Source organism: Mytilus galloprovincialis, chromosome 6 (assembly GCF_965363235.1).
Source record: "Mytilus galloprovincialis chromosome 6, xbMytGall1.hap1.1, whole genome shotgun sequence".
NCBI lineage: Eukaryota > Metazoa > Mollusca > Bivalvia > Mytilida > Mytilidae > Mytilus > Mytilus galloprovincialis.
The window spans coordinates 87,224,317-87,238,606 of NC_134843.1; the positions used below are offsets into that span (position 1 = coordinate 87,224,317).

At 33.2% G+C, this 14,290-nt stretch overlaps 1 protein-coding gene across 6 annotated transcripts in view; it reads right to left on the reverse strand.

Annotated features, from left to right (window-relative positions):
* Nucleotides 1-14,290, reverse strand: part of LOC143080593 (polycystin-1-like protein 2) — a 113,111-nt gene that overhangs the window by 38,858 nt on the left and 59,963 nt on the right. For all 6 annotated transcript variants that reach the window (XM_076256504.1, XM_076256506.1, XM_076256505.1 and 3 more), the window contains 3 exons: nucleotides 13,979-14,073; nucleotides 7,042-7,261; nucleotides 5,466-5,741 (listed from right to left, as the gene is read on the reverse strand). In XM_076256504.1, the coding sequence (XP_076112619.1) occupies nucleotides 5,466-5,741; nucleotides 7,042-7,261; nucleotides 13,979-14,073 (591 nt within the window). The remainder of the gene's footprint in view (nucleotides 1-5,465; nucleotides 5,742-7,041; nucleotides 7,262-13,978; nucleotides 14,074-14,290) is intronic.

Consider the following 14,290-nt stretch of genomic DNA (forward strand, 5'->3'; position numbering starts at 1 on the left):
CTGAGACTGGTCATATAAATAATAAGCCGTTGTCCTATGTAAGAACTTGTTTTCCAACAACCCATACAACTCCTTTTTAGTAGATTATAAATCGGATTATTAATTTTTTTTTTATTTGACCAAACCGGTTTATGCATTTTGAAATCTATGACAAAACCGGGTGGTAAACATTGACAAAACCGGCCCGTTCCATTTTGACATAACCTATTTCTTTCCTTCCATACTCACAAATACAAGTATTGAGATGTTCATAATGACAAGTTTTGCAATCTCCGTGTCAGTATCTATCTTTGCCCGTATCTCTCTTTTCGTACAATGTGAACAATTTAAAGAGAAATTAAACAATTTCGAGCAAGGTTCACTCAATTCGTCATTTTGACGTGCATTTGTACTTATTTCTCCGTTAATATAGAACGGTCGTAGAAAATATTGCATCTCACAATAGAAAATAGTTGTATATGTATATATATTCTTCGATATCATAAAAAAAAAATAAGAAAACAAGGAGAAACATATCTTTCTTCTGTCTATTGATGTTCCGTCATTGTGCCGGATGTTATGTACCATCGAGTTCGAACAATTTTTGCCGGTGTGGTTTAGACACAGTGACCATCATCATTCATAAATATTCAAATTAAGGAATAACAGTACTGTAACCGATTCTAAAGCATTACAAAAAGAAAAAAATACGATAAAACTTGAAAATATGTCTAAGGCCGTACGGTGACCCCTGTAGATTTTGCGGTCGCAAATGCAGTTTTACTGGCGATGCGTAGCGGAGACAGTAAAAGGAGATTTGCGACCGTCAAATCAAAATACAGTACTGTTATTCCTTTATTTGAATATTTATGAATGATGATGGTCACTGTGTATTTTTACCGGTGTGGTTTAGACACAGTGACCATCATCATTCATAAATATTCAAATTAAGGAATAACAGTACTGTAGAAGAAGAGTTGCCACCGTCAATTGTAGATTTTGCGGTCGCAAATGCAGTTTTACTGGCGATTCGTAGCGGAGACAGTAAAAGGAGATTTGCGACCGTCAAATCAAAATTGACGGTGGCAACTCTTCAACTACAGTACTGTTATTCCGATTCTAAAGCATTACAAAAAGAAAAAAATACGATAAAACTTGAAAATATGTCTAAGGCCGTACGGTGACCCCTATAGATGTTAATGTCTGCGTCATTTTGATCTTTTGTGGATAGTTGTCTCATTGGCAATCATACCACATCTTCTTTTTTTATAAATTTGACAGAATAGAAAAAAATCGCGAAACTTCATGAATGATTTTGGCACAAAGTCGTCATGGCTAAACGTGACGTCATATCAATGAAAACTTACAAACTGGAGGTTATTTCGTTACCTGTACGCTTCAAATTCGGATAAAATTACAGTAAAACGGCAAATTCGAGATAGGTGTTGTTTTATTTTCGATTATATAGTAGTATTCGAATATTTAATGATTCAACTGTGGATTTGACGGCAACTTTAAGCCAATGAAAAAAGTGTTACAATCCAAATTGCATTAGAATATTCAAATATGAACACACAAATAAAAAAAGAAGTGTTCTCCTTGAAGGGAGCATATTATTTTCATAGAGAGGCCTAATAGACTGTCATTTACATATACACGATTGTGTTTAGCATTTCTTTTCAATGAGATAATTGCTTTATATAAAAACTTCCACAATATCCAATAAACAAGAGGCTCTCAAGAGCCTGAATCGCTCACCTGGTAAACAATGCCTTAATGATTTCATTAATAACAGTTAGGCATGGACCATTTAACTTGTAGGGGGACATGGTTTTTTTTCTGGTCAGAATATTTTCTATTTTTTGGAAGTAGCACAACAAATTATTTTTTTTACAAATTGCAAATTGAAAATTTCAGGACAGGTAGACCTTGACCTAATAAATATTTTAACTTCTAGTCTTATTTGCTCTAAATGCTGGAGTTTTTTTAGATATAAGCCAAAAACTGCATTTTACCCTGTGTTCTATTTTTAGCCATGACGGCCATGTTTTTAGACAAAATAGAAAATAAAACACAAACTTTATTTTATACACCCTACTGATCATTCAGTTGAAGTTTGGTTGAATTTGGTTGAGTAGTTTTAGAGGAGAAGATTTTTTAAAGTTAGCAAATATGATGAACAAATTGTGAAAAAATTGTCATTAAAGGACAAGAACCCCTTAAGGGGTCAATTGACAATTTTGGTCATATTTAACTTATTTGTAGATCTTACTTTGCTGATCATTTTTGCTGTTTACAGTTTATCTTTATCTATAATGATATTCAAGATAATGACCAAAAACTGCAAAATTTCCTTAAAATTACCAATTAAGTGGCAGCAACCCAACAATGGTTTGTTTGATTCGTCTGAAAATTTCAGGGCTGATAGATCTTGACCTAATGAACATTTTTACCCCATGTCAGACTTGCTCTAAATGCTTTTGTTTTTGAGATATAAGCCAAAAACTGCATTTGATCCCTATGTTCTATTTAAAGTAAGGGCGGCCATGTTTTTTGACGGATCAAAAATCGAAGCACACACTTTGTGCAGGATAATCTAAGGAACTATCATGCTAAGTTTCATCGAAATCCATTCAGTAGTTTCAGAGGAGAAGATTTTTTAAAGTTAGCAAATATGATGAACAAATTGTGAAAAATCGTCATTAAAGGACATTTACCCCTTAAGGGGTCAATTGACAATTTTGGTCATATTAACCTATTTGTAGATCTTACTTTGCTGATCATTTTTGCTGTTTACAGTTTATCTTTATCTATAATGATATTCAAGATAATGACCAAAAACTGCAAAATTTCCTTAAAATTACCAATTAAGTGGCAGCAACCCAACAATGGATTGTTTGATTCGTCTGAAAATTTCAGGGCTGATAGATCTTGACCTAATGAACATTTTTACCCCATGTCAGATTTGCTCTAAATGCTTTCGTTTTTGATATATAAACCAAAAACTGCATTTGACCCCTATGTTCTATTTAAAGTAAGGGCGGCCATGTTTTTTGACGGATCAAAAATCGAAGCACACACTTTGTGCAGGATAATCTAAGGAACTATCATGCTAAGTTTCATCCAAATCCATTCAGTAGTTTCAGAGGAGAAGATTTTTTAAAGTTAGCAAATATGATGAACAAATTGTGAAAAATTGTCATTAAAGGACATTTACCCCTTAAGGGGTCAATTGACAATTTTGGTCATATTAACCTATTTGTAGATCTTACTTTGCTGATCATTTTTGCTGTTTACAGTTTATCTTTATCTATAATGATATTCAAGATAATGACCAAAAACTGCAAAATTTTCTTAAAATTACCAATTAAGTGGCAGCAACCCAACAATGGTTTGTTTGATTCGTCTGAAAATTTCAGGGCTGATAGATCTTGACCTAATGAACATTTTTACCCCCATGTCAGATTTGCTCTAAATGCTTTCGTTTTTGAGATATAAGCCAAACACTGCATTTGACCCCTATGTTCTATTTAAAGTAAGGGCGGCCATGTTTTTTGACGGATCAAAAATCGAAGCACACACTTTGTGCAGGATAATCTAAGGAACTATCATGCTAAGTTTCATCCAAATCCATTCAGTAGTTTCAGAGGAGAAGATTTTTTAAAGTTAGCAAATATGATGAACAAATTGTGAAAAATTGTCATTAAAGGACATTTACCCCTTAGGGGGTCAATTGACAATTTTGGTCATATTAACCTATTTGTAGATCTTACTTTGCTGATCATTTTTGCTGTTTACAGTTTATCTTTATCTATAATGATATTCAAGATAATGACCAAAAACTGCAAAATTTTCTTAAAATTACCAATTAAGTGGCAGCAACCCAACAATGGTTTGTTTGATTCGTCTGAAAATTTCAGGGCTGATAGATCTTGACCTAATGAACATTTTTACCCCATGTCAGATTTGCTCTAAATGCTTTCGTTTTTGAGATATAAGCCAAAAACTGCATTTGACCCCTATGTTCTATTTAAGTAAGGGCGGCCATGTTTTTTAACGGATCAAAAATCGAAGCACACACTTTGTGCAGGATAATCTAAGAAACTATCATGCTAAGTTTCATCCAAATCCATTCAGTAGTTTCAGAGGAGAAGATTTTTTAAAGTTAGCAAATATGATGAACAAATTGTGAAAAATTGTCATTAAAGGACATTTACCCCTTAAGGGGTCAATTGACAATTTTGGTCATATTAACCTATTTGTAGATCTTACTTTGCTGATCATTTTTGCTGTTTACAGTTTATCTTTATCTATAATGATATTCAAGATAATGACCAAAAACTGCAAAATTTTCTTAAAATTACCAATTAAGTGGCAGCAACCCAACAATGGTTTGTTTGATTCGTCTGAAAATTTCAGGGCTGATAGATCTTGACCTAATGAACATTTTTACCCCTGTCAGATTTGCTCTAAATGCTTTCGTTTTTGAGATATAAGCCAAAAACTGCATTTGACCCCTATTTTCTATTTAAGTAAGGGCGGCCATGTTTTTTGACGGATCAAAAATCGAAGCACACACTTTGTGCAGGATAATCTAAGAAACTATCATGCTAAGTTTCATCCAAATTCATTCAGTAGTTTCAGAGGAGAAGATTTTTTATAGTTAGCAAATATGATGAACAAATTGTGAAAAATTGTCATTAAAGGACATTTACCCCTTAAGGGGTCAATTGACAATTTTGGTCATATTAACCTATTTGTAGATCTTACTTTGCTGATCATTTTTGCTGTGTACAGTTTATCTTCATCTATAATAATATTCAAGATAATGACCAAAAACTACAAAATTTCCTTAAAATTACCAATTAAGTGGCAGCAACCCAACAATGGTTTGTTTGATTCATCTGAAAATTTCTGGGCTGATAGATCTTGACCTAATGAACATTTTTAACCCTGTCAGATTTGCTCTAAATGCTTCCGTTTTTGAGATATAAGCCAAAAACTGCATTTGACCCCTATGTCCTATTTTAAGTAACGGCGGCCATGTTTTTTGACGGATCAAAAATCGAAGCACACACTTTGTGCAGGATAATCTAAGGAACAATCATTTTAAGTTTCATTCAAATCCATTCAGTATTCTCAGAGGAGAAGATGTTTGAAAAATTGTTAACGACGACGACGGACGCCAAGTGATGAGAAAAGCTCACATGGCCTTTTAAGCCAGGTGAGCTAAAAAGAGGGTCACGGACCTTATGTTCGTATAAAAAAACCAACCACATATCATCCTACCACGTTCAGTACAATTATCTGCCCTTATGAGTGCACATTTTTTTAATTTCAGGAACAGTGAAAAGACGTTGTATTTTATGATAGTTTAATAATTCCAAGACAGGTGGTTCTGTTGATACTTAATTGGTACGTTTTTTTTTTTGATAAAAAAAAGTATTTTTTGCAGTATGCCTGGACAAATCTACACACACATTTACCTGAAATTTAAATCCATTTTTACTAGCTTCTTTAAGTTGTTCTTTTATTTCTGGTGGTAGTTTGAAGGAGCTAGTGACAGTTTTGTTACCAATTTTTCTGGAAGTGCTTATATCTGTTGATGTGTTCGTTGAATTATTTAATTTGGAAACTCCAACTACTAAATTCATAGTCTTTGTTGAGAATTCCATAGTCTTAGGTTCATCGTCTGACAGAGTTTTAAGTGCTGAATCAGCTATGATATCAACTGTGTGAAGGAGCTTCTTTGTTCTTTCGATCTAATATAGAAGTAATTATATATTTATATTAATGCGCGTGCATTGAGTAAGGTATATAATTAAAAAAAAACTTGAAAAAACGCCACCTTGTTGACTATGTCACATACTCTGGTCATTGGAGGACATAATTTTGTGCAATGCAAAACGTAAAAAGCAACCATTAAAGCTAGCAAGGAATTAATCTTGAATTTTAAGTTTGCTATAAAATATACAAAAAAAACAACTTTGTATTTAATTAAATTTTTGGCAAAGCCTAAATAGCCTACAGGCGAAAATTAATAAATGTCTTTCAAAGTAGCAAATAAACTGACAAAGTCACGAAAGAAATATAAAGACCAAAAGACAAACAATAGTTCATAAAGAAAAAGCCAACACAAAACTGTAGACTGAGAAACACGAACCCTACTAAAAAACTAGGATAATTTAAGGTGCTTCGCAAGGGTGAGCATTGCAGTATAAAAAAATCATAAGAGTATTCATAGTTGGAATTAAAAGCTGCAGAAAACCTGTGTGTTTCCATTTTGAGACAAAAATCATTCTCAAATCAAAAGCAAAGTATTTTTCTCAAATTAATGTTCTATTTTCACATTTCTTGAACGGTTTGTGAATAATATTCCTCTCACTAGTGAAAACCCTGTTCGCGGCAAATGATTGGTCGAAATTTAATTGTGACGTTAAATATTCTTAGCTTCTTCTGAGTTTTCCTATTGTAACGTGAATAACGTGGGATTTTGAAATGAAAGAAAAAAGTGTAAAGTGGTGGAAAATAATTAAAAAGTCAGATTTTAAAACGACCATCACCATGTCTCTTGTTGCTCTTAAATGCTTTTTTTTTAAACAGTTGTTTTTCATATATGTTCCAAATAAAATCAAATCATTCCTGTTCTATTCATTAAACTGTGGTTGTAGTTAAAACGGATATGCGATAGGAAAATAGAAACATAGAAGTAGTTGTTTGACTTATTTGTGTATTTCCCATTCGTAAATCTTCTTATATCAACTGTTTTCAAATTCGTTAAAAAATTCTAAAAACTTCACTTTTTTATCTGAGCGTCACTTATGAGTTTTGTGTATACGTAATGCGCGTCTGGAGAATCAAATTATAAGACTGGTACCTTTAATATATATTAATATGGTTTCAATTTAATAAGATATGTACAAAACATTTAAAAAAACATCAGTTTCGATATTATGGCAATTTTTTTTTATAGTTTCCATATTTCTGCATGGTCTGATTAATGTTAGTATTAAATAGTAATGTAACGAGTTTTTATAAATACATTATAAGTGATCGTTTTACCTTTTTTTCTCTCGCCTTGATTTCTGCCTCTGTTTGTTGTACTTGTGTTTCTTGTTCTTCTTCTGGACTTTCATATGGAACTTCTTGTTCGGGTTCTGTTTCTTCTTCATGTATGACATCATCAGTTTCAGATTTATCTTCCACTATAACCTTTTCTTTTACATTACGTTCAGGTACATGATTTAAATCCAAAAGATTGGAACTTGAATCAAAAAGTGACCTAAAAATAGAAAGACGTTTTTTATTATCAAAAAGAACAAAAAGACCACAACCGGAATTTTAATGAAAAAAACATACGACTGATAGACTTCGTATCTGACAGTACATCAGCAATTGCACTTAACGAGTTATAGTAATTTAAAGTTCAGTAAAATGGTATTGTTGTTTGACTGTTTGTCAATGTGATTACAACTCTGGTTCGATAGATTGTCTTGTCACTAATGTTAGATCCGAAAACACTTTATCAGGACGCAGGTTCAGTTTACTTGCAGCATCTACTAAAATCATTGCATCCTAATGTTTATGCCCAGGTTGTGACATAACAGGTAAGTAAGTCTTCGTATTGAGGGTGGTGAATGTAATTCAGGAGTTGCTCATCCCGTCGACGCATCCTAATTCTATCCTTTTTGGAGTTCTTTCGATCGTCTTAGTTGTTGTTTGTTACGTTTAGATCCAGGTTGTGACATAACAGCAAAGTAAGTATTCGTATTGAGGGTGGTGAATGTCATGCAGGAGGTGCTCATCTCGTCGACACATCCGAATTCGATCCTTTTTTTTAGTTCTTTCGATCGTCTTAGTTGTTGTTTGTAACGTTTAGATCCAGGTTGTGACATAACAGCAAAGTAAGTATTCGTATTGAGGGTTGTATATGTAAAGAAGGAGGTGTCCATACCGTTGGCACATCCGAATTCAATCCTTTTTGGAGTTCTTTCGATCCTCTAAGTTGTTGTTTGTTACGTTTAGATCCAGGTTGTGACAAAACAGCTAAGTTAGTATTAATATTGAGGGTGGTGAAATTAATTCAGGAGGTGCTCATCCCGTCAACACATCCGAATTTGATTCTATTTGGAGTTCTTTCGATCCTCTTAGTTGTTGTTTGTTACGTTTAGATCCAAGTTGTGACAAAACAGCTAAGTAAGTATTCGTATTGAGGGTGGTGAATGTCAAGCAGGAGGTGCTCATCCCGTCGACACATCCTAATTCTATCCTTTTTGGAGTTCTTTCGATCGTCTTAGTTGTTGTTTGTTATGTTTAGATCTAGGTTGTGACAAAACAGCTAAGTAAGTATTCGTATTGAGGGTGGTGAATGTAATTCAGGAGTTGCTCATCCCGTCGACGCATCCTAATTCTATCCTTTTTGGAGTTCTTTCGATCGTCTTAGTTGTTTTTTGTTACGTTTAGATCCAGGTTGTGACATAAAAGCAAAGTAAGTATTCGTATTGAGGGTGGTATATGTAAAGAAGGAGGTGTTCATCCCGTCGATACATCCTAATTACATTCTATTTGGAGTTCTTTCGATCCTCTTAGTTGTTGTTTGTTACGTTTAGATCCAGGTTGTGACATAACAGCAAAATAAGTATTCGTATTGAGGGTGGTATATGCAAAGAAGGAGGTGTTCATACCGTCGACACATCCTTATTACATTCTATTTGGAGTTCTTTTGATCATCTTAGTTGTTGGTTGCTACCTTGATCTGTATAATGTTAACAATTTAAGATATTTGAACATCGGCAAACAACTTTTGTCTAAATTTTGTATGAACTATCAAAAACTTTGTCGGTTAGTTTACATAAATTCTCCGAATACAGTTCGAAAATTCTTTGTTCTTATCCTCTGGTCTCCCGACATCGTTTTATTTTATAAACCAACCGATGTGTAAACGTTTCTAATCAAAGCAAAGCCGTAAAGTTTCATTGCTAAGCTGATATTAAATACATTTATAAATTTTAAGTAGACACAATAATGTAACTTTTAAAATATGATCCAATTATGTTTAAATAAAAGAGAGAGGCGACATATATCAAAGGGACATTTTCACTCATAAGTCAGAAACAAAGTGAAAACGTCAGGGCTAAAATAAAAAAAGACATTGAATATCTAGTCAACTAGAAAATATATATACCGTGATGCAGGTGCTGCTGTAATGTTGCTACATTGAAATGTATAGTACACAATTGCAAAAATGTTGGCTTGATTTAAACGATTAAAAGAATTGAGAGCTTATGCAAAATTAATTGTATCACCTAAGATTTGCCCACTTTGTGGACATGTTTATTAAATTTTATCCAATATTTTTCAACTCAAGCAACCAATATCACCATGGATTTTTATGTTTACGTCAGAATATCTTTTTATCATGCATTTTAAGTAAAGCCAATGCTGTCAACAGTATAAACAAAAACACACAATATGTTTGTCTACCTCTACTGGTGTTCTCAGATGACAAAATGCTACTCCATAGTTGGCCATATGGACACCAAACAATGCAATGAAAAACTAACATATGGCTTAACCAGACCTAATCCCTTAATTTACCAAAGAAATTTAACAATCGTAATTGCATTTTTTTTTACAATATTTTTGAATTTAGAATTTCTCGCTATTCTTATTATACTTGCCAAGCCTATTTTAACACATTTCATAGAGAAACTGCTCCAAAAAAAAAAAAATGCCTAATAATATTCCATATACAGCGCAACAGAACACGTGTCATCTAGGAATTTTGTAAACATAGCAACTAGTATAAAAAACATTTAGGTGAATACATAGATTAAATCTGGATTAATGAAAATCTGTGTACTAACACAATTAACCATAATTTAATACATGATCTACACTAATGTTAACGAGGTCAGGATAAGGTACCGGTAGTTGATGTATCTATCAAGAAATGTAAATATGTTAATAGCATTTAGTTTCAAGGAAAAAAATTGCCTGAGAAACCCTTTTCAGTTGCTTCGCTCGGGAAAACCTGTTTTTTGTGCAAATACGAGATGTTTATTTCTTACTTTGTTCTTTTCTGATTAAAAATATTCTATCAAATAAGAAATTTGAATTATACAACAGGTATAACTGTTTTGCCATTATTTCCACTGATATCTTTTTCGAAGAGAGGCGAAAGATGACAAAGGGACATTCAAACTCGTTGTATAAAATGACAACGCCAAGTCTAAAATAGAAAAAGACCAACAGACAAGCAACAATTGACAACACACAACAACAAAAAAACTAAATACAAACCCCACCAAAAACTGGGGATGATTTCGGGTGCTTTTTAAGGATAAGTAAATCCTTTACCATATATGGCACCAGTTGATAATGTTCATGTCAGTAACATCCCGATGATAAGTGTAACTCAGTAGGTCACATTCAAGGAAAAGGAGACGGGATTGTAGATGAGAACATTTTTTTTTGTCATCTGTCAAAGAGATATTCCATAAATATTCCAAAAGTTTATATCATTAGCTATGTTTAATCAATATCAGTGGACTGTTATTCCACGAGGGTTCCATCATCATAACATCCGCGACTTTTTTATTGTCATCATTGAAAATAACATGATTTTTGTAAATCATCTATAGATAAATTCTGTAATTGCAACCAATTTAGGGTTACGCGATTCTGACTCAAGTTGTCGTAATTCATGTGCATATATTGGCTAATTGTAGGTCGCTACAAATATATGAAAAACTTTTTTAGAATTGAAGCAAATGGCTGAGACCCGGATAAATTCAGTATTCTACCTCTAATTCCCGTTCTATTATTTAAGATAACACTGATAGTTAAAGGCTGATATCTATATATTAGAGTCACTTGTCTCTTCAAATCAATATCACTAAGCAGAAGCTGACACATCTCTCTGGTTTTGAATTAAAAGAAATGTAAAGAGTCCGACAGGGCAGAACAATGATCTTCTAAAAAGCACAGATATTTCTGTAAACGTATCATGTTTACGATATAATTGAGAGGATGACGTCACAATACCTGTATCAGAGTTCCCTTTATAGTCCAAATGGTTTTCCTTTTTTAGAAAATTTGTAGAAAGCAAACATTTTTTAATCCTGCAAAAATAAATGTTGAAGATATTCATGTTGTACATATATATCTTCAAGATTTAGAATTTCCTCTTTGTAATAAATATAGACATCTACAAAAATGTCAACTCCGTGTCAAAGTTATTTGAACAATAAGTATCCGTGATTAATTTTTTTCTTCTTCAAGTCTTTAATGTTATTCTTACTTGACCAGGGTTTCTACTTTCCCCGGTTCACTTTAATATCATACTCACTTGACCATAGTTTCTACTCTCCCCGGTTCCCTTTAATGTTATACTGACATGACCATAGTTTCTACTTTCCCCGGTTCACTTTAATGTTAATCTCACTTGATCAGGGTTTCTACTTTCCCCGGTTCACTTAAATATTATACTCACTTGACCATAGTTTCTACTTTCTCCGGTTAACTTTAATGTTATACTCACTTGACCATATTTTCTACTTTCCCCGGTTCACTTTAATGTTTTACTCACTTGACCATATTTTCTACTTTCCCCAGTTCACTTTAATGTAATACTGACTTGACCATATTTTCTAATTTCCCCGGTTCGCTTTAATGTTGTTCTCACTTGACCATAGTTTCTACTTTCCCCGGTTCACTTGAATGTTATTCTCACTTGACCATAGTTTCTACTTCCCCCGGTTCATTTAAATGTTATTCTCACTTGGCCATAGTTTCTGCTTTCCTCGGTTCACTTTAATGTTTTACTCATTTTCTAACTTCCCCGGATCGCTTTAGGTGTCATACCACCAATTACTCCCTCAAATTTAAAACGTATGTGAAAGTAGGCCTACTGGGACAAAAAATAGTGCATTTGATGTCATTGTTTACTTAAACTAACCAACAAATAGGCAGTGATGAAACTTTTGGTGAAAGAAAAAATATATTAAGACCATTTTGAGCTAAAATTAACTAATGAGTTTGCATTCAAAATTGAGGATTAATGCACTCCATAGTATACTAATTAAAGATTTCCAGAAAACCAGGGGTTATTTTTAGTGGGACTTTTAATTGGTGGTATGAAATCTTTAATGTTATTCTCACTTGACCATATTTTCAACTTTTCCCGGTTCACTTTAATGTTATACTCATTTTCCCCGGTTCACTTTAATGTTATACTTACATGACCTTATTTTCTACTTTCCCCGGTTCACTTTAATGTAATACTCACTTAACCATATTTTCAAAATTCCCCGGTTAACTTTAATGTTGTACTCACTTGACCATATTTTCTACTTTCCCCGGTTCACTTTAATATAATACTCACTTGACCATAGTTTCTACATTCCCCGGTTCACTTAAATGTTATACTCACTTGACCATATTTTCTACTTTCCCCGGTGTACTTTAATGTTTTACTCACTTGACCATATTTTCTACTTTCCCAAGTTCACTTTAATGTTAATCTTACTTGACCATATTTTCTAATTTCCCCGGTTCGCTTTAATGTTAATCTCACTTGACCATGGTTACTACTTTCCCCATTTCACTTTAATGTTATTCTCACTTGACCATATTTTCTACTTTTCCCGGTTCACTTTAATGTAATACTCACTTGACCATATTTTCTAATTTCCCCGGTTCGCTTTAATGTTGTTCTCACTTGACCATAGTTTCTACTTTCCCCGGTTCACTTGAATGTTATTCTTACTTGACCATAGTTTCTACTTTCCTCGGTTCACTTTAATGTTGTTCTCACTTGACCATAGTTTCTAGTTTCCCCGGTTCACTTTAATGTTATTCTCACTTGGCCATAGTTTCTAATTTCCCCGGTTCGCTTTAATGTTGTTCTCACTTGACCATAGTTTCTACTTTCCCCAGTTCACTTTAATGTTATTCTCACTTGGCCATAGTTTCTGCTTTCCCCGGTTCACTTCAATGTTTAACTCATTTTCTAATTTCCCCGGATCGCTTTAGGTATCATACCACCAATTACTCCCTCAAATTTAAAACGTATGTGAAAGTAGGCCTACTCGGACAAAAAATAGTGCATTTGATGTCATTGTTTACTTAAACTAACCAACAAATTGGCAGTGATGAAACTTTTGGTGAAAGAAAAATATATTTAGACCATTTTGAGCTAAAATTAACTTGTTAATGAGTTTGCATTCAAAATTGAGGATTAATGCAATCCATAGTATACTAATTAAAGATTTCCAGAAAACCAAGGGTTATCTTTAGTGGGACTTTTAATTGGTGGTATGACACCTTTAATGTTATTCTCACTTGACCATGGTTTCTACTTTCCCCGGTTCACTTTAATGTAATACTCACTTTCCCCGGTTCACTTTAATGTTATACTCACATTACCATATTTTCTAATTTCCCCGGTTCGCTTTAATGTTATATTCACTTGACCATAGTTTCTACTTTCCCCGGTTCATTTGAATGTTTTTCTCATTTGACCATAGTTTCTACTTTCCTCGGTTCACTAGAATGTTTTACTCACTTGTCCATATTTTCTACTTTCCCCAGTTCATTTTAATGTAATACTCACTTGACCATATTTTCTACTTTCCCTGGTTCACTTTAATGTTTTACTCACTTGACCATATTTTCTACTTTCCCTGGATCACTTTAATGTAATACTTACTTGGCCATATTTTCTAATTTCCCCGGTTCGCTTTAATGTTTTTCTCACTTAACCATAGTTTCTGCTTTCCCCGGTTCGTTTTAATGTTATTCTTACTTGACCATAGTTTCTAATTTCCCCGGTTCGCTTTAATGTTATACTCACTTGACCATAGTTTCTAATTTCCCCGGTTCGCTTTAATGTTATACTCCCTTGACCATAGTTTCTAATTTCCCCGGTTCGCTTTAATGTTATACTCACTTGACCATAGTTTCTAATTTCCCCGGTTTGCTTTAATATTATACTCACTTGACCATATGTTTTACTTTCCCCTGTTCACTTTTATTGACATCAGTATGTGAAATCTGATCAGATATCTTGTCCATAACATTAAGTAACGCATCCTGTAAGAAAACTAAAATAATTAAAAACTTATCATTATAATCATGCTCAATTTTCATGATTTTGTTAATTGCGCATGACTTAATTTTTAGTGTTTTATAGTTATGAGTTGAATATTTTTCAAGGTTTTAATTCTTGGATTAGTTTTTCTATATTATAATTTTAAGAAAATGTTTCTATGTTTCAATTCTTGGATTAGTTAATAACAAATTCTTATTA